The sequence below is a fragment of the Hypanus sabinus genome, unplaced genomic scaffold (genome assembly GCF_030144855.1).
Source record: "Hypanus sabinus isolate sHypSab1 unplaced genomic scaffold, sHypSab1.hap1 scaffold_333, whole genome shotgun sequence".
Lineage (NCBI taxonomy): Eukaryota > Metazoa > Chordata > Chondrichthyes > Myliobatiformes > Dasyatidae > Hypanus > Hypanus sabinus.
This window is the reverse complement of record NW_026781238.1, coordinates 323,371-346,600: the sequence shown is the minus strand read 5'-3', so window position 1 is coordinate 346,600 and position 23,230 is coordinate 323,371. Positions and strand designations below refer to the sequence as shown.

Sequence of the window (23,230 nt, the reverse complement as noted above, 5' to 3'; positions counted from 1 at the left end):
ATCTGACTGTGATACAAATTTCAGTTAATTAAGGACCTGTACTCCCAGGTCCCTTTCTTCTACAACACTCCTCCGTGCCCAACCAGTAACTGTGGAAGACCTCCCTTGGTAGGTCATACCAAAGTGCAATAACTCACACTGGTCTGCATTAAATTCCATTTTCCCTTTTTCAAACCATTTTCCCAGCTGGTCCAGATCACACTGCAAGCCATGATAGTCTTCCTCACTGTCCACTACACCACCAATCTTGGGTGTCATCCACAAATCTGATGATCCAGTTAACCACACTATCATCCAGATTACTGATATAGATGACAAACAACATCAGATCCAGCACTGATCCCTGTGGCAACCACTAGTCGCAGGTTCCAGTCAGAGAGGCAACCATCTGCTACCACACTCTGGCTTCTCCCAAAGACGGTGTCTCATCCAATTTACTGTCTCATCTTGAACGCTGAGTGACCGAACCTTCTTGACAAACCTCCCATATGAGACTTTGTCAAGTGCCTTGCTAAAGTCCATGTGGACAACATCTGCTGCTTTGCCTTCATCCATTTCTCTGATAACTTCCTCGAGAGACTCTATAAGATTGGTTAGACATGACCTACCATGCACGCTGTTTATCCTTAATCAGTCCACATCGATCCAAATACTTATATATCGGGTTCCTGCACATAACATTCCAAGACCTTTCCCACTACTGATGTCAAGCTCACCAATGTGCAATTTCTCAGTTTATTTTTAGAGCCTTCCTTGAACAGCAGAACAATATTGGCTGTCCTCCGATCCTCCAGTACCTCACCTGCCACTTAAGATTATTTAAATATCTGTCCTTGTGCCCGTACAGTTTTGGCACTTGTCCTCCGCAGGATCCTAGGGAACAACTTGTCAGGCCCTGGGGATTGATCCACACTAATTTACCTGAAGATAGCAAATCCCTCCACCTCTGTAATCTGTACAGGGTCCATGAAGTTGATGCTGCTTTGCCTCACTTCTACAGACTCTGTGTCCATCTCCTGAGTCAATACGGATGCAAAATAAATCTCCCACATCTATTTTGTCTCCTCATATGGATTATCATTCTGATCCTGCAGAGGATTAATTTTTTTCCCTTGCAATCTTTTTGCTACTAACATATCTGCCGAATCCCTGAGGATTCTCCTTCACCTTGTCTGTTGGGGCAACCTGATGCCTTCTTTTATTTCTTTCATAAGTGTTCACTTGAATTTCCTGTATTTCATAAGTACTCCATTTGTTCCTATCTGCCTGTACCTCCTTTTTATCGATCTGGGAGCAGAAAGCCAAAGGGCTGATAGAGCTGCATGCTGGGAGGTGAGGATAAGGATGGTTAAACCAAAGTTGCAGGGGGAATGGGAGCCTGAATAACAGAACAGGTAGTGGAGAGGTTGTGGAGGCAGATGTTGTTCAGTCCTCAAAGACAGGAATGAAAAAGTTGAGCATGGTGCGGTGAATATGCTGAGGCCTGTATATTTCAATACAAGGAGCAGCGTAGGAAAGGTGGATGTGTTCAAGACATGGATCCACACCTGGAATCAACACTAGGATCTGGCAACTGTGGATTGGGACAGGCTGCTTTATGGCAAAAGTGTGCTTGGTAAATGGGAGGCCTTCAAAGCGAAATTTTGAAAGTACAAAGCGGGTATCTCCTTGCCAGAATAAAAGGTAAAGATAGAAAATGTAGGGAACTTTGGTTTGCAAGAGATATTGAGACCCTGGTGAAGCACAAAATGGAATTGCATAACAGGGATCGACAGGCAGTTTCTTATGGAGTATAAGAAATGCAAGAGAACACATAAGAGATAAATCAGGATGGCTAAAAGAAGGCATGAGGTTGCTGTCACAGAAAAGATGAAGGATAATCCTCAGGGATTCTAGAGATAGATTAAGAGCAAAAGCATTGCAAGGCACAAAGTTGGTCCTCTGGAAGACCGGAATGGCAATCCACGTGTGGAACCAAAGCAGATGGGGGAGATCTTAAATAATTTTTCATCTCTATTTATTAGGAGATGGACAAAGATTCTATGGGAGTGTGGAAAAGCCGCATTAAAATCATGGACCCTGCACAGGTTAAAGAAGAGAAGTTAATTGGTTGTTCAACATAGAAATCTACAGCATATTCCAGGCCATTCAGCCTAAGATGTTGTGACAGCCATGTAACTTTCTCTAGAATCTGCCTAGAATTCCCCTCTAGTGTTCTGTGCTATAAGAAATAAATCAGGATGGCTAAAAGAAGATGCCGAGCGCATCATTGGAGCCTCCCTGCCCTCTATTGTGGACCTGTACTCTTCCAGGTTGAAGAAGAGGGCGGGGAACATCATAAAGGACTCCTTCCATCCTGCGCACGGACTGTTTGAACTGCTTCCGTCTGGAAGGCACCTCAGATCCCTCCGGACTAAGACTAATAAGCACTGGAGAAGTTTTTTCCTTACTGCGGTCACTTTGCTGAACAGTTGACTGCCAGTTAACTGTCGGCTAACTATTACTTGGATTGCACTACCTGTATGTATAATCTATATTTTCATTTATATTTATCATTATTATTGTTATGAGCAGGGAGGCAACATCTGCTGGAAGTAAATTCCTTGTGTGTGTACAGGTACTTGGCGATTAAAGTCTGATTCTGATTCTGAGGTTGCCCTCACAGAAAAGATGAAGGATAATCCTAAGGGATTCTACTGATAGATTAAGAGCAAAAGTATTGCAAGGGAGAAAGTTGGTCCTCTGGAAGACCAGCGTGGCAATCTTATGTGTGGAAACAAAGCAGAGAGGGAGATCCTCATTTACTTTCATCTCTGTTTCCTCAGCAAATGGGATACAAAGTCCATGGAAGTGTGGAAAAGCAGCATTAACATCGTGGACCCCATACACACTAAAGCAGAGGAGGTGGTTCCCATCCTGAGGCAGATTAGGGAGGATAAATCTCCAGGGTATGGCCAGGTGCTCCCTCAGACCCTGTGGGAGGCAAGAGCAGAAATTGTAGGGGCCCCAGCAGAGATAATTAAGTCATCTTTAGTGATGGGGGTGGTAATAGAGGATCGGCGAATAACCAAAGTTGCTTTGCTCCTTCACATAGAACAGAGATATCTACAGCACATTACAGGCTCTTTGGCCCACAGTCCTGTGCCGACCATTTAACCTACACTAGAAACTGCCTAGAATTTTCCTAGCGCACAGCCCTCTATTTTTCTATGCTCCATGTACCTATCCAAGAGGTTGTTAAAAGACCCCATTGTATCTGCTTTGTCAACCACTGCTGGCTTACATTCCACGCACCGACCACTATCTGTGTAAAAAAAAACCTTACCCCTGACATTGCCTCGGTATCTATTTCCAAGCACCTTAAAACTATGCCCCCCTCGTGTTAACCATTTCAGCCCTGGGAAAAAAACCTCTGGTTATCCACACGATCAATGCCCCTCATCATCATATGCACCTAAAAAAGGCTCCAAACATACACTAAGAAATTATACATTGGATGGACGACTTGTTAGAAGTATATAGTACCATGAGAGTATAGATAGGGCAAATGCAAGCAAGAGCTGAGTGATCAATATATCCCAAAGAACTGTAAAAATTGAGGACACAACAGTGGCTGGAATGAGAAGCCAGAGCCAACATAAAAGTCAAACAGAGGGCAAACAAAAGAGCAAAAACTATTCGGAAGGTTTTAGAACCTAACAGAAGATGACAACAAAAAAGTCAGATGAGCTCAGTGTGTGGAATTGTGATTTGTAGTCATTAATGGATCTCAGTAGCACCCAACATTCTGAGGCTTTTAGAGGAACAAAATATCCGGGGCTTCAATTTCTCTTGAAAATCAAGGTTCCCTGGACCAGTTACCTTTCAACTTTTACTTTGGCTGGCACATGCAAGCTCTATATCCTCAAAATTTCACTTCTGAAGGCCTCCCACTTGCAAATACTCCGTTGCCAGGAAACAGCCTGTCCCAAACCACACTTGTCAGATCCTTTCTGATACCATCAAAATTGACCGTTCTCCAATTTAGAATCTCAACCCGTGGTCCAGACCTCTCTTTTTCCATCTTTACTTTGAATCTCATGGTATGATGTTTACTAAATTCTGTCAGCAGCCCTGGATCATTTCCTAACAGATTATTGCACACTTCTACGTCGGGAATTCTACGTACTAAGGGCACATTTGACAAACTTTACTTCATCTAGTCCTTTTACAGTATGGGAGTCCCAGTCAATATATGGAAAGTTAAAATCACTTACTGAATTATCCTTTGTTCCTTGGCATGGTCTGTGATCTCTCTACAAATTTGTTCCTCTAAATTCCTCAGACTGTTGGGTGTAAACAAGTCCCAATAATGGCTACAATATCACAATTCCCTGTCCTGAGCTCATCTGGCTTTCTTACGAGGCTTCTTGCATTGTGACATACACAGCTCAGCACATTCATCGCCCCATGCTCAACCATTTGATTGCTGACTCTGCCAGCAATTATTCTGACTGGTGTCAAGAAAACAAACTCTCCCGCACTGTCACCAAAACAAAGGAGCTGATTGTGGATGACAGGAGGAATGGAGACAGGCTGATATCATTGGATCTGCGGTTGATACTGACATCATTGGATCTGCGGTTGAGAGGGTGAACAGCTTTAAGTTCCTCAGCATAAACGTCACCAGGCATCTCACATTGTCTGTACATACCGGCTGTGTTGTGAAAAGGGCACAGCAGCACCTCTTCCACCTCAGATGGCTGAAGAAGTTCAGGATGGGGCGAAATCCTAGGAACTTTCTACAGGGAAACAACTGAGAGCATCCTAACTGGCTGCATCACTGCCTGGTATGGGAACTGTACTTCCCTTAATCACAGGATCCTGCAGACAGTGGTGTGGACAGCCCAGTGCATCCGTAGTTCTGAACTTTCTGCCATTCAGTACATTTACACAGACACGTGTGTAAAAAGGGCCCAAAGGATATTGGGAACCAAATTCACCACAACCACAAACTGTTCGTGCTGCTACCATCCAGGAAATGGTACCACAGCAAAAGGACCAACAGGCCCTGGGACATCATCTTCCACCAGGCCATCAGACTGATTAATTCATGCTGATACAATTGCATTTCAATGTTATATTGACTGTCCTATGTACAAACTATCTATTATAAATTACTATAAATTACACATTGCAGATTTAGAAGGAGATGTAATCCCCCTCATGTTTATGAAGTATTTATGTAATAAAGTCAATTCAATTCCATTCACCCTCTTCACTATCCGTTCTGTCATTCTGGCTCTCATTCCCCCTACAACTTATTTTAACCATATCGCCCCCACCCCCCCACACCACGCTACATCTAGCAAGCCTAAGATATTAGTCGCCTTTTGTTCTGTCCCCCTAACGAATCCCCTATCACCCCTTTGATTTTCCTTTGCCAGTTAATTCCCCCCACAACACATTCTAAAGTGGTCTACCTGTTGTTGTGGGGGATGGCCACGATTATTCAATGATGACCATTTAACCGCATTCCCCTTCCTGACTCTCACACAGTTTCCTGTGCCCTGCACCTTAGGTGCAACTCACCTCACTTCATGTCACATCCATCACCACATCCAACTGCCGGATGATGTGGAATTCATCTACCTCAAGTTCCAACACCTTAAAGTGCAGGGTTACAAGCTGCAGCTGGATGCACATCTTGTAGGTGAGGGCATCAGGGACACTGGATGTCTCCCCTCCTTCCCTTTAATATCTCCTCTAATTTGGAATAACCAGTGTACACATAAATCTTGTACTGTGCATTTTGTTGCCAGTGACAATATGTGCACAGTGAGTTTTATACAGAGAGGTTTTCATCTTAAGAGCTAGCAAATCACTGTCAATAGGAACTTTGATCTCCTCAGGGTTCAGTCCAGTTCATCTGCACTCTCACACAACATATGTAGCAGGCTTGTAACCGGAAATGAAGGATTTTCTTACCAAAGCTTTTGCATACTGTCCTAATGTGGTTTGTTTGCTAAATTATGTTTAAAAAGTCAGATTTCCAAATATAACTCCACTTCTTCCAACTTGCAAATTCTCCAGCAACTTTTCATCACCAACAATGCACACAGGTATCACCAGTTTCTGTATTCTACATAAATATTTTCCCTAAAGTCTCCCCCAAGTGACTGACAGTGATGGTAATGCCAATGAATATGAAGGGAAGGGCAGTAGTCTGTCTCATTGGAGTCCGGCACATTTGTGATGTGAAAGTTACTTGTTGCCCAAGACAAAGGTGTTTGATATCATTATGTACCCAAAGAGAATGGGACAAAGCATATTTTCACCGGTAGAAAAGTCCAGAACAGGAACAAAATGCTGGACGAACTCAGCAGGCCAGGCCGCATCTATGGAAAAGTGTACTAAAGCTGAGTTCATCCAGTAATTTGTGTTGCTTGGATTTCCAGCATCTGCAGATGTTCTCTTGTTTGTGTTTGGAGGTAGAGCAAAGGTGATTTTCTCAACTGGTGATGTAAAAGCTTTTGTTCCTTTTCTCCGAGTTCCTAATCCTTGCGTTTAGATAGCTGGAGCTCAGCTCTGTCTGAGAGATCCATTGGCTCCCATTCCCTCATCAGCCGGAAGCTCCCCGGGGCCCGTGTACGGATCGTGGGGCTGAGAGGAGAGAGAGAAGGACAGTCCCGGGATTGCGGGTCACGGTGTCCGGATTTCACAGCAATCGTCCCTCAGTCGCTGTTTAAGATAAAAACGTAGAGAATCGCTCTTACCTGCACCTGGTGTTTGCAAGGCCTTCTGTGTACTGTGCGTATGCGTGGTACTTGGGGACGTCATCAACCCTGACGCTTGCGCATTTGTTCGGTGCTTCAGAGTAAGCGAAATTTTAAATGCACTGCCTTATGGGTAATCACACTGCCATTAAAGATTTCTGCAGGCACTGTTTCAATATACATACCTCATTTTTTTCGTGTGTGTACAGAAAAATCTGCAGCTGTTTTAACACAGAAAGCGTCTCCCATAAACAATATACTCAATATTAACGTGTATCAAATGCCAAAGTAAAATGCAGTTATAAAACACAGGAGATTCTGCAGTTGCTGGGAATACAACGACGCACACACACACAATGCTGGAGGAACTCTGTAGTTCAAGTAGCAACTAAGCAGCGGAGTACACAGCCTAAGCGTGCAGAAGGGGCTCGGCCTAAACGTTGTCCATTTATTCCTCTCCACATTTGCTTCCGGATCTGTTGATTTCCTCCAGAGTTTTGCAGAAATTAACCACATTTTTTTTTCGGTCAACCAGTTTCCAAATGTTTCTGATCTTTCTTTTGTAGCCACATCCTGCTGGTTTGATTCCTCCTCCTCTTAAACTCTAGACCCCATCTCTCTCTGGAGCCCCAAAGCCCTGACTCAGGCTGGCAACTCTTTGGTTTCTGACTCGAAGTTTCACTCGCTAGTCTGCTGTCAGAATTTAGTGGAGCATTGTCTTGCGAGACCGCAGATTCGTTCACTGTGAATGTCGCTTTAAGTGCCTGAGTGAGGCGGGACTGTGACGTCAGTCACACACTGCGGCAGCGAGAGAGAGAGAGAGAGAGAGAGAGAGAGAGAGAGAGGGAGAGAGAGAGAGAGAGAGAGAGAGAGAGAGAGACAGAGAGAGAGAGAGAGGGGGGGAGAGAGAGTGAGAGAGAGAGAGAGCGAGAGAGAGAGAGAGGAGAGAGAGGGGGAGAGAGAGAGAGAGAGAGGAGAGACAGACACACACACAGGCACAAGCTGTTGGACCTTCAGCTTGCCACTTCTAAGGTTGGAGCTCTTCCACGCCCAGAAGATCGGGTTGATTATCGGCACGCAGTGCACAACGGATGTGTGACTGTCACTTCGTATTATCCATATGTGTGGATTTGCTGGAGTATCCTGTGGTATCACTTTTGTTGGCCCCTACCTGGAATCCGAGTGTTCTGTGGTAACCACTTGGAAACGATATTCCTGTCACTGTCACCTGGTGATATTTCTAAGTGGATTTCGGAACTAATCGACGGATAAGATCATCGGCGACTGTTATTTCGTTTACCCAGCGTGGAATGTGTGTGGAATTCTTCGTAATTGCCTTCTCTCTACATGATCGAGTGGATTTACAAATCTCTCCTCTCACTCACTTATTCCGTGGATTACTGAACATTTCCACTTTACCATCTGGAGACTTTAAGCATTGTTTCCCAAGCTTGATAGTTTGGGAGCTATATATACGCATAACACTGTTAACTTCTGTTTATTTCCTTTAATCTTTTATATTTGGAGTAGATACTAATAAAGATAGTGTTTTTCACATCGAAACCAGACTCCATTAGTGATCTATTGCTGCTGGTACGTAACAATTGCAACAACCCAGCTGTCTGAGGCACAGTCCTTTAAAATTGGTGAAAATGACCCAAAACGTTGAAAAGAGCGGGGAAGAAGGAGTTTAACCAACTTCGTCCGGAGCCCTGAACAACGTCACAACCACAGTGAGCTCATCGTCTTGTTCAGCCCAGAGAAAATCATGCAGGGAATTCATGTAGGTGGATAAGATGATGAGAGGCATTGGTCTGGGGATAGCCAGAGGCTTTTTCCCGGGGCAGAAACGGCTAACACGAGGGGGCATAGGTTTAAGCTGCTTGGAAGTAGGTACAGAGGAGATGTCAGAGCTAATTTTTCTTAAGCATACAGTGGTGTGTGTGTGGAATGCACTGCCAGCGACGGTGGTAGAGGCGGATACAACAGGGTCTTTTAAGAGACTCTCAGATAGGTACATGGAGCTTAGGAAAATAGGTGGCTATGCGGTAGGGTAATTCTAGGCTGTTTTTGGAGTAAATTACATGGTCGGCACAACATTCTGGACCAAAGCAGCGGTAATATGTTATAGATTTCTGTGATTTTATGAAATTCAAGGGAAATCTCCTGTCCCACAGAATGATGATTAGTTGCCACCTGTAATCTCAGGGAGAGTGAGAGGGGAATGGCATATACTGAAATGGAAAAGAAACTTGGGCAGGGACCAGATGGGCCGAGTGGCCTCCCTAGTATACAGTGTGAGTGTGGTAGAGACAGTAAGTACCTGAGACACGGGATTTGATACAGAACTGATTTATCATTCACAGATCCACAATATTAAACACCAGTCTAGTTTAAGGCTAACATCAGCAGAACAGACTCCTCCAATGCTCAGGGACCAGGGTTCAGTCCTGGGTGCGATGAGCAGCCGCAAGAACTGCAGAATCTGACAGTAACAGTCCCTCATGAACCTGCAGTCACCGTGATGGTTAAACATTTAACACGGAGCTGATTTGAACTTCCTCCCTGATGTGAAGTTGCTGGTGTTGCAGCAGCTGGGATGATTGAGTGAAACTCTTCGCTCACTCCGGACAGAAATGTGGCCTCTATTTATTGTGAACTCACCGGAGCATCACAAGGTGGGTTAACTGAATGAGTCTCTTCGCACACACGGAGCAGGTGACGGCCGCTTCCCAGTGCGAAGCTGTTAGTGTATCCGCGATGCCCGACTGAATCCCTTCCAAAATGAGAGCCAGTGATTGACGTCACAGTGCTCGGAACGTCATGGCGATGTATCCAATCAGATCACGGACATGGTCACGTGTTCGGGCTCTCCTTGTAGCGAGTGGGGCGCTGTCTTCTCCAGCATTTCCGCCTCCACATTCAAGGATCGGTGGCATTCAAGCGCTGGTGAACTGACAGATACAGCGGAACTATCGAGCTGTTGTGTTTGTGATTCCCATACACAAATCCTTTGTATTTTCTACACTGTTAAAAGCTTACAAAGCACGTCGGTGGGTGAAGGACAACATTTCCACTAAGATTATTTAGTTTCCATGGTGCCTTCTGAGAAAAACACTGTCACAACTCAAAACAACTTGGGGGGACAAGACTTCATCTTCTAACTGGCCACAGTTCCGGCATCAGGAACAATATCAAACTCTCTGCCTCCCTCTTTGTATCAAAATGGATCATTCCTCCCCTTCATCAGTCTGTGACTTGGCTCAGTTTGTCTGTCTCCTTCGCATTCTGAGCATGCGCCACACACCTACTGAGATCACATTTTATTTACACGGCTGCGACTGGAGACTTTCTGATTATGTCCCTCCCGGCATTTGACGGAGATAAACTCAGAGTTAGCAACGGTATTGAACATCGGGAGTAGGTGATTAGGCTTTTTCGTTGGAGATCGATAAACTGCCGGTCGTGTGTGGCTGTATGAGTGGGTCGTTTTCAGACTGGAAGGGGGTAGCGTTTGGAGTACCCCAGAGATCAGCCCTGACCACAGTTGTTCACAGTTTAATGTCCTGGCGGAGGCAGCGAGATGAGAGATGTCCCAGTCTGCTGGTGAGGCAGAAAGAGTGGAGTTGGGGGAGGGGAGGCTATTCACATGCAATTTCGTAGCTTTGCAATCAGTACATAGTGCACTGTGGGGCTGCAGTGGCGGGTTCCAATCTGCTAATTAAATTTGCTGACGGCACTACATTGATCGGCCGAATCCCAAATAATAACGAGGCAGCCGACAGAGAAGAAGTCATCACCCCGACACAGTGGTGTCAAGAAAACAACCTCTCCCTCATTGTGACAAAACCACAGGAGCTGGTTGTGGATTACAGGAGGAATGGAGACAGGGACCAAATTCAACATTTCCAAGTCTGTTATTGACACAAAATGCACATTTTAATAGTGATCATGACGCAATGTATTTTATATATTGTTGATGACATAAAACATATTTATAGATTGTTACTGACAGAGAATCATATCATTTGTGTTCCGTGTGTTATCTGAAAGTACTTGCCTGTGATGCTGCCACAAGTCAGTGTTTCTCTGTACCTCTACCTTCCCATACTTGTGCACTTGGCAATAAATTCAACAGGACCTGAGAAATCTCAGTGAGATTTGATTAATGATGATCATCTTGGCAGCTCGGTAGGTCGAATGTATGCGACAGTACACTGTTAAATGCAAAACCCTGAACAGTGTCGATGGTCAGAGGGATCTTAGACTCCAAGTTCATCGCTCCCTGAAAGAGACTGCACAGATTGATCGGGTGGTTAAGAAGGCAAATGACATGGTTGTCTTTATTAGTTGAAGCACTGAGTTCAAAAGTCGGGAAGTTGTGTTGCGGCTGTTACGAGCCTGCGTTCCTACTGTGACTGTTTCTTTAAGAGCGCCGGCGTGAGGAGGCGGGACTATGACGTCAGTCACAGGCTGACAGCGCTGATTGTGGACTGAACCATAAGAGAGAGAGAGAGCGATCTGCAGACAGGCAGTCGGCCAGTCTAAAGAGAGAGAGAGACTGGAAAAGCTGATCGCTTCAGTTAGTTGCAGCTGAGGCTTTGAACTCTCCTATGCCCGCAAGAGTGGGTTGATCATCGGTACACGGAAACACAACGAATGTGTGTGGCTGTCATTTCGTATAATCCATAGGAGTGGGTTTTGGAATATCTTGTGTTAATCCTTGCCTGGGTATGCCGTGTGGTAACCCCTGGAAGACGGTATTCCTCTGACAGGTCACTTTCGCTGATAACTCGTATGTGGACGGATTCAACGGATAAGAACTTCGTCGACGGTTATTTTGAAGTAACCGCCTTTTCTCTACATTTCACTCCGGATCACAAATATCTCTCTCCCATCATTTATTCCGTGGATTACTGAACTTTCCTTCTTTACCATCTCAAGACTCTAAGCTTTGTTTCCTCAGGCTCGATAGTCTGGGGAATTATATTTACACATATATCCACTGAACACTGTTAACTTTCGTTAAGTTACTATGTTATAAGTAAATACTAATAAACAGAGTGTTTTAACCATCAAAACCAGACTCCAGTGTGAAATTTATTGCTGCTGGTTCGTTTCTAAAACTTCACAGTTCGTAACACAGCTTTATAAAACTAGTTAGACCACATCTGGAGTGTTTCATATAGTTCTGGTCGCCCCCATTCTCGGAAGGATGTCGGGGCTTTGGAGAGGGCGGGGAAGAGTTTTACCAGGACACTGCCTGGATTAGAGGGCATGAGCTATAACGAGAGATTGGACGAACACAAAGTACACTGCTGATGCTGTGGTCAAATCAACACGTACACACACGCTGGAGGAACTCAGGACTGACGAAGGGTCTCGGCCCGAAACGTTGACTGCTCGTTTCTTCGGATGCAGCCCGACCTGGTTGGACAAACTTGTGTTGTTTTCTCCGGAGCAGCGCAGGCTGGGGTGAGACTTGATGGACGTTTATAAGATTACGAGAGGAATAGACAGAGTGGACAGATGATATATTTTTCCTGGGGGTTGAAATGTCTAACACATTTAAGGTGTGCGTCGATGTGAGCGGCAAGTTTGCTTCTTTCCACAGAGTAGCGGGTAACTGGATCTCTCTGGGGTGGGAGACCAAAACCGGTCACGTGATGCAGTTAACCCCCCCCCCCCCCCCCAAATTAAACCGTAGGTGGGCAACATCGCGCTGCCGTTTCTGTGGCCCCGCCCTCCTGATGACGTACCACACTTCGCGCATGCTCACTGTCTCCGGGTGTGCGGTGTATTCCTTAACGCTCGGTGCTGAAGTCTGCGGGATCGAGAAAGGCTTCTCGTCTCGTATATCCGGGAGCCGGGGCTCTGGATTACTGTCTCCGGGCTGAAGATATCACTTTCCTATTGGTGAGTACTGAGACCGATCCCGAGCAGGGAGGTCCGATGTTGTCCGTGAGCCCCGAACTGAGGGCCAATTACTCATTTATTTTCCAGTTATATGGGCTCGGCAAAAATGTGTCGACTTCACTTAATCTGCATTGAACGATTCAAACCAGGAGCCCAGGCTGTCTGTTTCCGCAGAATTGAAATGGGAGACCAACCAACAGGTCACGTGAGGCTGCGTGCCGCAGATCCGCCCCGCCCTCCGCTTTGTTACGGAGGATCACGTGGCGTGTTGGTAACAAGGTTGGCATGAATAATATCAGGAACGATCGGCTTCATGTATGAGGAGCATTTGATGTCTCCGGACCTGTGCTCGATGGAGTTCAGAGGGACGGTGGGGGTGGTGGAGGGATGTATGGTTAAGTAAACATACCGAATGCTAAAAAGCCTGGATACAGTGTACATGGAGAGGATGTTTCCATTAGACAGAGAGTCTGTGATTTGACAGCACCATCTCAGAATAAAAATACCTCCTGTTAAAATTCAGCTGAGAAAAATCTTTTGGCCAAAAGGTGTCTGAAGTGTGGAATTTGTGAAGTTTGGTAGAGGCTGCCGTTTGGGTATATTTATGAGGGAGATTAATACATTAAAGATTGTTAAGTAGCTACAGGGTTACAGGAGGAAGGCAAGAATATGGTGTTGGAATAAAAATCAACCATGGTTGAATGATGGGGCAGATCAGAAGGATTGAATCATCTGAATCTGTTCCTTCTGCCTGACCATGACTGAATGATGGCTCCTTCTGATTCCATATCGTTTTGTGACGTGTGTGGGACAATAAAAGATTGCTCACTGAGATCATTACTGTATATTTGCCTTCAATATTTAAATTTCAGTGAGTTTTGTTCTTAATAACATGAATCGGAAATGTTTGGTTCTCTTTGTTATTGTTAATATGCTTCAATATCTTTCAATTTGAAGTTAGACCTGCAGTGAGAGATTTATTGGAAGAAAAACCCCAACTGGAGGAAAACCACGACTGATGACGAGGGAGCAGCAACAAGTGAACCAACCCGAGGACTGGGAGCATCAATCAGAGAGAACCCAACTGACTCGGAGATTCCAGTGATTCAGTCAGGAGAAATTTTGGTGAGTCTTACTTCCTGTTCTTTAGACATTTCATACCTGTACAGTGGAAGGTAGCAAATAGCTGGAGTGAGACTGAACATGTCCAGAAGTACCAGTTATGCCTCTGTCAGACCCAGTTGCAATCACTCCAGGTCTGGTAATGTGCATCCAGCAACCCTTTGAAACCACTCCCATTATGTGGAAGTCGAATCTGGATAAAGTCACTGAGAGACTGTATAAGTACAAACTCTTTATTCCAAGCATCGGGCTTACTCAGTTAGTCGCTCAAACAGGAACAGTTGATGACTGTTCCCGCCCAATCCACTAACTGACTAACAATTCCCCTTACACCACTGATATATCCGTCCAGATACCCTCCACACAAGACATGCTGGAGCCAAAGTTATTTACTACATGAGAAGCTGGAGCCCCTAAAGACAGAGAACAAAACAGTCATAATGGCTTACACACACAGAACAGACTGAAGCTGTCCTATCTCTACACATGAGTGCACAATTCAGATAAGCATCCTGAAACCCTAGCTAGCTACCCTCAAGAAGAAATATGGCTCAGCATGGCTTAGCACATCTGTTGATTATCAGCAGTTTCTTTCAGAAAAACAGGCTGCTATTTTTTAACAAAGTGTTAACCCTTTTACACATTTTGTCATTCCCTCCTTTTGATCATTACATGATCAACAAAGCAGTAATTTTTTTGCAGGGAAAGCAAATGAGTACAACATTGACTTATCAGTGGGAAAAAAAAAACAGTGTACAACAGTATTTATAACAATGATATGGACAACTATTAGGTCATAATGCAATATCCTGTTCCATGTATTACTGAACATACCTTCAAAGACCACCACTTCGATCCTTCAGTGAACCGATGTAAATCATGCTCTGCTTTCTATCTAGTAGCTATCAATCACCTTGGCAGTGTGCTTGGAGAGGGATGTAATGTTAGTAGATTCATCAAGGATATAGGTGCAGCATTCTGTGTCAATAATAGCACAGGTTCCCCCTTTCTCAGCTGGGTTAAAGTCTACAATTTTGTTGGACTGTTTGCCAGATTGCAATCATTTCGGTGGATATTTCTGTTACTTGGGCCTGTGTTTCTGTCAGGGTCCCTGCAGTGTTGTGGCCAGCTCCTCAAGTGCTGTAGGTAAATTGATGGTCTCTCGTGAATTCCTGGCTGCTCCATAGGTGAGAAAAGCGATCATCCAAAAGCACTCAATCTGTTATTCCTCTCTGCTGCTGGGCACCTGCAACTAAGACCAGGATTCATGTTTCCCAGTGTAGGAAATTCCATTTGATGGGAACTTGAGATACCATCCCTCAAAACACTGACAGCCACTGTCATCTCTGACTGGACCGCAGTTCCTCACCTCACTTCCCCGGGTGTTATTTGAGAAATCCCAGGCTTAGAGTTCCTCACTCTGGTTGAGCGGAATTACTGACATTGGAAAAATAGTTTTACCATGCTGTGAAATTGCAGCACAAACGCAGCAGGCCCCTAGTTCTGCCTATATGGCACAGGTGTGACAGAGAGACAGAAAGGTGTTAACATGGGGGCCCACAGATATTGTTTGAGCAATAAGGCAAAACACAAAGACCACTATCAACGAATACATTTTCCTTAAGTCCGAGAGAGCCCTTCTCCTCAGTTCCTTCTGTAACACATTTTCAGTATGTTCAATGTATCCATCGAGATTGCCCCTTCGGTTTCACAGCCGTGGGAGTGGTCAGTAGCACCTGATATGGTCCTGTCCACTGAGGTCAGAGTTTTCCTCAATCACAGTTCTTGATTAAGACAAAATTCCCAGGTTCTATGGTGGGATAGTCACTCCTCTCTGTGGGGTAGTTCTCTTCCTTGTAAGCCTGTCATACCTGTGAATGTAATTCTTGGAAAATTTTGGTTAGTTGGCATACATATTTCCCAATCTCTTCCCTTCAGATATGCATATCCAATTTTGCTGGTAGACTTTCTGGGAGCAATGGTACACAAGGCCTTAGTTCCCAGGGTGTCTTCATGGGCCATCTGGAAATGATTTCAGCTGGTGACAACCCTGTTTTCCCATGTGGGGTAACCCTCATGTGGAATCAGGCTAATGGTAGGACCTTCAACCAAGTGAGTCCAGTCTCCGCTGTTAGTCTGGCCAGTTTACTCTTCAGAGTGCCATTGGCTCTCTCCACTCTGCCAGCGGCCCGTGGGTGGTGTACACCGTGGAATTGTTGCTTGATAGCTAGTTCATTTGGTACCCCTTCGTATACTTTCACCACAAAGTGTGGGCCATTGTGAGAGCTCAGCATCTCTGGCAGGCCATACTTGGGAATTATTTCCCATAATAATAACTTCACAACAGACATAGTAGTATTATTGGTAGTTGGAATAGCTTCAATGCATCTACTAAACACATCTATAATATCTAAGCAGTATCTATAGCAATGTACTCTAGGCAATTCAATAAAATCAACTTGTAGACACCTGGCAAGGAACTCGTACCCAGTGTGCAGGGTACAGGTTACCAACCATTCCCCCCTTTCCCGGGTGTGTCAAATCATGTATATGATCGACCAATATTGGTAAAAACTGTGTAGGAACACAAACCTGTCCCGCTGGAGTAATACAAATAGCTAGGTTGGGTTCTTTCTAGCACCCCATCTGGGACCACAATTTGCGCTGCTGCTCAGAGATGTCCCCATGAAAAGTATGTACCTCCCATGTCTGGCAAACCTGTTCTGCTTATGTCACAGAGGGTTGCCTGATGGGAACCCGAGGAGACTACAACTACTAGGATTGTGCCACACTTTTCGCTGTCTCATCCGCTAAAGCATTGCATTTAGTGACTCAGTCAACATGTGGGTGTGGGTCGCTCATTAAATAACAGCCAAAGCTCGAGGTAGCTGTAGAGCGGTGAGTAAGTTGTTTACAAAGGTGACATTACTAATGGGGTGGCCAGAGGAAGACAGGAATCCCCATGTTCCCAGAGAGCCCCGTAGTCATGTACAATTCCAAATGCATAACGGGAGTCTGTGTAAACGTTCCCACTTTAGTCTGTTGCTGGGATACAGGCACGAGTCAGAGCAAACAGCTCAGCCTTCTGGGCGGAGACAGCTGCTTCAAAAGAGGCCTTCTCAATTACTTCACTGTATGTCACTATTGTATAGTCAGAATATCATTTTCCTGATGGATCCACAAAAGAGCTTCCATCCTCAAGGAACGTTACCTCAGGCTAGAGGGGGTTTTGAGGAAGGGATGGGAGAGTCTGTCCTTCTTTCACGGTGATCCAGACCGGGGGCAGTTGGTGCAGTCAACTTCATTGCCTGAAATTGAGCAGAGATTGTGTGCAATGTCTTGGGTTCAGTCAATTTTAAAAGAGAGTCTTACCAGATGTCCCGTCTTCACCTCAATGTCCTTCCAGTATCGGAGTTGGCCCACGGCCAAGTCTTGCCAGTCTCCCTTGGTGCTGGAGGCTTGTTTCCTCAGGGTGAAGGCAAGGAACTCTGGGCTCTTTGACTTGAACCCAGGGCAAACCCTAACGATGGTACGGGGAGCCACCAGTCCTGTCTGCCTCCAAAGGAAATCCGGAACTTCGGCCAGTAATGTGCTGCCCTCTTTTCCTTAATCCTGTCCAATCACCATGACTGGGAACTTCTCTCGCTCGAGGGGTGCATAATATTGGCTTTCCTCAATGAGCACCCCCTAGTGTCATAGCACAGAATCACATGAGGGTCGGCCGCTGACGGAAGGGGTTCAAACGCGGTGGAGTCCAGATTAAGTGCCCACCACTGGGGATTCGGAAACTGGGGAAGCTGTCGGTTGGTCACTAGTCCCAGGGTGATGCCCTTATCTGTGTCTCCACTCCTCCTGTCCTCCACAATCAGCTCCTTTGTTTTTGTGATAATGAGGGAGAGTTTGTTTTCTTGATACCAGTCAGATATTGTTCAGACCTCAGACAGAGTCAGCAATCAAATGGTTGAGCATGGTGCGATGAATGTGCTGAGCTGTGTATAGCACAATGCAAGAAGCATTGTAGGAAAGCCAGATGAGGTCAGGACAGGGAATTATGATATTGTGGCCATTATAGGGGTTTGGTTGCACCCAACAGTCTGAGGGATTTAGAGGAACAAATTTGCAGAGCGGTCACAGACCATGCCAAGAAACAAAGGTTGAGATTGTAAGCGATTTTAACTTTCCATATATTGACTGGGACTCCCATACTGTAAAAGGACTAGATGGGGTAAAGTTTGTCAAATGTGCCCTTAATTGGTACGTAAAATTCCTGATGTAGAAGTGTGCAATAAGCTGTTAGGCAATGACCAGGGCTGGTGACAGAAATTAGTGTTCATAATGCCATGAAATTCAAAATAAAGATGAAAAAAGAGAGGTCTGGACCATGGGTTGAGATTCTAAATTGGAGAGAGGTCAATTTTGATGGTATCAGAAAGGATCTGACAAGTGTGGATTGGGACATGCTGTTTTCTGACAAAGGAGTACTTTGTAAGTGGGAGGCCTTCAGAAGTGAAATTTTGAGGGTGTAGAGACTTTATGTGCCTAACAATGTAACAGTTGAAACGTAACTGGTGCAGGGAATCCTGGCTTTCTGGCTATATTGAAGCCCCGGATATTTCGTTCCTTTAAATGCCTCAGACTTTTGGGTGCTAGCAAGACTCATTAATCATCATCCATGCCCTGAGCTCATCTGAACATTTTCATTGTCTTCTGTTGGTTTCTCGCTTCCCAATAGATTTTGCTCTTTTGTTTGCCCTCTCTTTGGCTTTTATGTTGGCTTTAGCTTCTCAATTCAACTATGGTTATGTCCTCCTGGTTTCCAATGTTTTCACTTCCTTGGGATATGTCGATCACTCAGCTCCTGAATTGCTCCCAGAAATTCCAGCCATTGCTGCTCCGTTGTCACTCCAATCTTTTCCCTTCCAAACAAGTTTGTCCAGCTTCTCTGTCATAGAATAATGGAGACGTTCAAAATAGAAACAGGCCATTTGGCCCATATAGTCAATGCCAAAAAAACATTTAAGCTGTCTATTGCAACTAACTGCACCGAGACCATCGCCCTCCATACACCTACCATCCAGGCTTCCATCAAAACCTCTTTGAAATGGTGAAACCGAGCTCGTATTCACCACTTGTGCTGACATGTCATTGCACACTCTCACGACCATTTCAGTAAAGAGCTTTTCCACATGTTCCCATTAAATTCACCCATGACCTCTGGTTGCCATCCCACCCAACCTCAGTGGAAAAAGCTGCTTGCATTTACCCTATCTATACCCTCATAATCTTGTATACTTCTGACAATTTCCCAAAGCTATGTATAATGTCCTTGTTTATGTTTAGAGCCTTTTTTACGTGTATAGGATGATGAGGGGCATTGATCATGTGGATAGGCAGAGGTTTATTCCCAGGGCTGAAATGGCTAACACGAAGGGGCATAGTTTTATGGTACTTAGAAATAGATACCGAGAGGATGTCAGGGGTAAGATTTTTACCCAGAGAGTGGTGGGTGCGTGGAATGCACTGCAGGTTATTTGTGTGAGAGTGTTTCAGTTACTGTGGGGCCAGGAGCCCGTGCTGCTCAGTGGGAAGAGGGAGCAATACCAATGGCGAGAGTCAAACTGAGCCAGGTCACAGATTGGAGATGGGAGAGATGCCCCATTCTTAAAGAGACAGGAAGAGCATCAGAGAGTTTGATGGTCATTCCAGGTACCAGCACTGTGCCCAGTTAGAAGATGATTTCTCTCTCCAACTTGGGTTGAACTTCACTGTAAGAGTGTGTTGCCAGATCACACCGTGACAACTCAAGTGATCTCATATGAAAAGTTGCCCCACACACATTGATGGATTTTGTAAATCTTTTTACAGGCTAAAAACAAGGAATTTATCTACGGGAATTTCGAACACAACATGCCAATTTTGCTGTCTCTGTCCAGATATTTAAGAAGTGGAGCAAGGGATTCACTCGATCATCCTTCCTGCTCAGGCTGTGGGGAGGGATTCACTTGGTCATCTGACCGACTGGCAAAGCGGAAATTTTACACGGGGAGAGGCCGTTCATTTGCTCAGACTGTGAGAATGGATTCAGTGGGTCTTCTCAACTGAATGTACATCAGCAAGTTCACACTGGACAAGGCCATTCACCTGTTCTGTGAGTGAGAAGGGATTCAGTCGTCTTCCCACCTGTGGACACACCAGTCAGTTCACACTGGGCAGAGGCTGGTCATCTGCTGAATTTGTGGGGAAGGATTCACTCGGTCATCTGACTTCATGGATCACCAGCGAGTTCACACTGAGGAGAGGCCGTTCACCTGCTCGGAATGTGGGAAGGGATTCACCTACTCATCCCAACTGAAGATACATCAGCGAATTCACACTGGAGAGAGGCCATTCACCTGCTCAGACTGTGGGAAGGGATTCACACAATTAGCTGGCCTACAAGCACACCAGTCTGTTCACACTGGGGAGAGGCCGTTCACCTGCTCAGACTGTGGGAAGGGATTCACTTCGTCATCTCAACTGAAGGTACATCAGCGAGTTCACACTGGGGAGAGGCCGTTCAACTGCTCAGACTGTGGAAAGGGATTCACACAGTTAGCTAACCTACAAGCACACCAGTCAGTTCACACTGGGGAGAGGCCGTTCTCTTGCTTAGACTGTGGGAAGGGATTCAATTCATTATCTAAACTGAAAGTACATCAGCTAGTTCACACTGGGGAGAGGCCATTCACCTGCTCAGACTGTGGGAAGGGATTCACACAGTTAGCTAACCTACAAGCACACCAGTCAGTTCACACTGGAGAGTGGCCGTTCAACTGCTTAGAATGTGGGAAGGGGTTCATTCGGTCATCTCAACTGAAGGTACATCAGTCAGTTCACTCTGGAGAGAGGCCATTCACCTGCTCAAACTGTGGGAAGGGTTTCACTTTGTCATCTCAACTGAAGGTACATCAGCGAGTTCACACTGGGGAGAGGCCGTTCACCTGCTCAGACTGTGGGAAGGGATTCACACAGTTATCTGGCCTGCAAGCACACCAGTCAGTTCACACTGGCGAGAGGCCGTTCAACTGCTCAGACTGTGGTAAGGGATTCACACAGTTATCTAGCCTGCAAGCACACCATTCAGTTCACACTGGCGAGAGGCCATTCACCTGCTCAGTCTGTGGGAAGGGATTCACTCTATCATCTTGCCTACTGACACACCAGTCAGTTCACACTGGAGAGTGGCCATTCACCTGCTCAGACTGTGGGAAGGGATTCACTCGGTCATCTCAACTGAAGGTACATCAGCGAGTTCACACTGGGGAGAGGCCATTCACCTGCTTGGACTGTGGGAAGGGATTCACTTCGTCATCTCAACTGAAAGTCCATCAGCGAGTTCACACTGGGGAGAGGCCGTTCACTTGCTCAGACTGTGGGAAGGGATTCACTCAGTTAGCTACTCTACAAGCACACCATTTAGTTCACACTGGGGAGAGGCCATTCAACTGCTCAGACTGTGGGAAGGGATTCACTCGGTCATCTCAATTGAAGGTACATCAGCGAGTACACACTGGGGAGAGGCCATTCACCTGCTCAGACTGTGGGAAGGGATTCACACAGTTAGCTGGCCTACAAGCACACCAGTCAGTTCACACTGGGGAGAGGCCGTTCACCTGCATATTCTGTGGGAAGGGATTCACTCAATCATCTCAATTGAAGGTACATGAGCGAATTCACACAGGTGAGAGGCCATTCACCTGCTCAGACTGTGGGAAGGGATTCACTCAGTCATCTCGCCTACTGACACACCAGTCAGTTCACACTGGAGAGAGACCGTTAACCTCCTGTTAATGTGGGAATGTATTCACTCAGTCATCTAACCTTATGTAACTCTCACTCTGGCTAGCAGCTTAATATAGGGGGTGATAGCCCCCTAGCTCAGACAAATGTGTGTGGATGCTGTGCCGCGTCCCCTGTTACAAATCAATACCCCAAAATAACGAACAGTACATAAGATGTGATTCATAATTCTTACTTTGACTAAAGGGTTAGTAAAGTAAAAAAAAAGGGCCCACTCTCCCCATTTGTAGCTTCTCATCTCTCCACAGCAAAAGCCCATGAAATTCTCTCATTCAGACTCACAAGAAAGAACATTTATGTCATTGGATAGCCCAGCACTCCAAAACCCTGTTATCTCTAGTTGTATCCTAAACATTGCTGCTGCAGAGAAACCACTACCTCAGCAGTGAAACATTACAGAGAGGTCATTACATTAGCAGTGAAACCTTACAGTGTGTTACACTTACAACACACTACCGGATTCACACAGGGGAGAAAGTTTCAATAAGCTTCATGCTGGATATTTGTCCATCACCATTGCTGAATGCTATTTTGAGAGTGATTGTAAGTGTTGAACTCTGCAATTATTGCTGCTGCTCACCACACCCAGTTCTGCACCCTGGTCACTGGGCATGGGAGGAGTTTCTTCTGCTGCATATTCACTTTTAATGGGACTAGATCTGTGACAAATGAATCAGTTCTATCTTAAGCACTGTCTCTGTTACTTAGTGAATTTATAACACACCTAGTGTACAGTAGAGAGTCAACTCAGGCTGGCTGAACCCTGCCAGTGATTCTGTTCCACAACAGATCTTTCAAATCCTCCCCTGTTGTTCACCTCTCACTCTCCCTGGGATGAGGTCCAAATAGTCATCACTCTGTGGGTGAATATGTTTCCCTTGAATTTCTTGCAGACTGAAGAAGTCGAGCTGACTGCGCATCTGTCTGAGATGTTCTTTGCCCCTCTAATCTCTGGGCTGAGGAAGAATGACATTGGGAGTTAACCTCCTTAATCACGACTCATGTCCACATTATGGGTCACTTTCCCCACTTCTAAAATGTTGTTAGCGAACACCACTGTCCTCTAAAGACTGAAAGCAGAGTGGGAAGTCATCAATTGGATTTTCAATGAAGCTGGGTCAGAAACCAGAGGGAGGTCTGCACAGAGCAGAATTTGGGGCCCTGGACGATGTTCGGGGTAAGAACGTATGATGAGGAGAGGGGATTCAGCAACAGGGCATGTCAACGAATGACATTTGGAAGCAGATTGACAGAGAAAGTAATTAGGTTATCTGACTGACGACACAAACACTACCTGTGGTGAGGTGTTCCACTGGTTGAGGAACATGTGTGTTAGGAATGGTTTTATCTATTGGGGGAGTTATTCCTGCTTGTTTATCCTGTAATATTATAACCAGATGGATTGACCTATCTGAAATAATGTATTGATGATCATATAATTTGCAAGATTTTGGCTCTAAAACTGGATCAGGCTTGAATTTATGGTGTTTTCATGAGGTGATGGAGGGCATTCATGAGTTTGTATTTTAAAGCAAGATTTTGGTGAAAGATATTTGCCACTTGATTGTACCTGCGTAAGTAATCAGATTGAGTTAAGC

At 45.3% G+C, this 23,230-nt stretch overlaps 2 protein-coding genes across 4 annotated transcripts in view; one reads left to right on the top strand and one right to left on the bottom strand.

The window, feature by feature from the left end:
- The window catches only part of LOC132388478 (zinc finger protein ZFP2-like), a 44,338-nt gene extending 37,521 nt beyond the window's left edge, over positions 1 to 6,817 (bottom strand). Inside the window, exon 1 of one of the 3 annotated variants that reach the window (XR_009510245.1) lies at positions 6,756 to 6,800. The gene's annotated coding sequence lies outside the window, so the exon portion shown is untranslated. Of the gene's footprint in view, positions 1 to 5,571; positions 5,802 to 6,755 lie in introns of those variants that run through there. The other 2 variants (XM_059960820.1, XM_059960821.1) reach the window with 2 other exon arrangements.
- A 5,662-nt stretch (positions 6,818 to 12,479) lies between these two features.
- LOC132388481 (zinc finger protein 585A-like) lies at positions 12,480 to 21,696 on the top strand. Its single transcript, XM_059960825.1, has 4 exons — positions 12,480 to 12,671; positions 13,629 to 13,796; positions 19,659 to 20,651; positions 20,736 to 21,696. Exons 3-4 carry the CDS (start codon positions 20,061 to 20,063, stop codon positions 21,621 to 21,623), a joined length of 1,479 nt encoding a protein of 492 aa, XP_059816808.1. The 5' UTR covers positions 12,480 to 12,671; positions 13,629 to 13,796; positions 19,659 to 20,060; the 3' UTR covers positions 21,624 to 21,696.
- Positions 21,697 to 23,230: the final 1,534 nt, after the last annotated feature.

Excerpts from the sequence above, each read along its gene's own strand:
- LOC132388481 (XM_059960825.1), top strand. The coding sequence starts at position 20,061 with ATGGATCACCAGCGAGTTCACACTGAGGAGAGGCCGTTCACCTGCTCG. Across the intron at positions 20,652-20,735 it reads TTCGGTCATCTCAACTGAAG|GTACATCAGCGAGTTCACAC; the intron begins GTACATCAGTCA and ends TCTCAACTGAAG.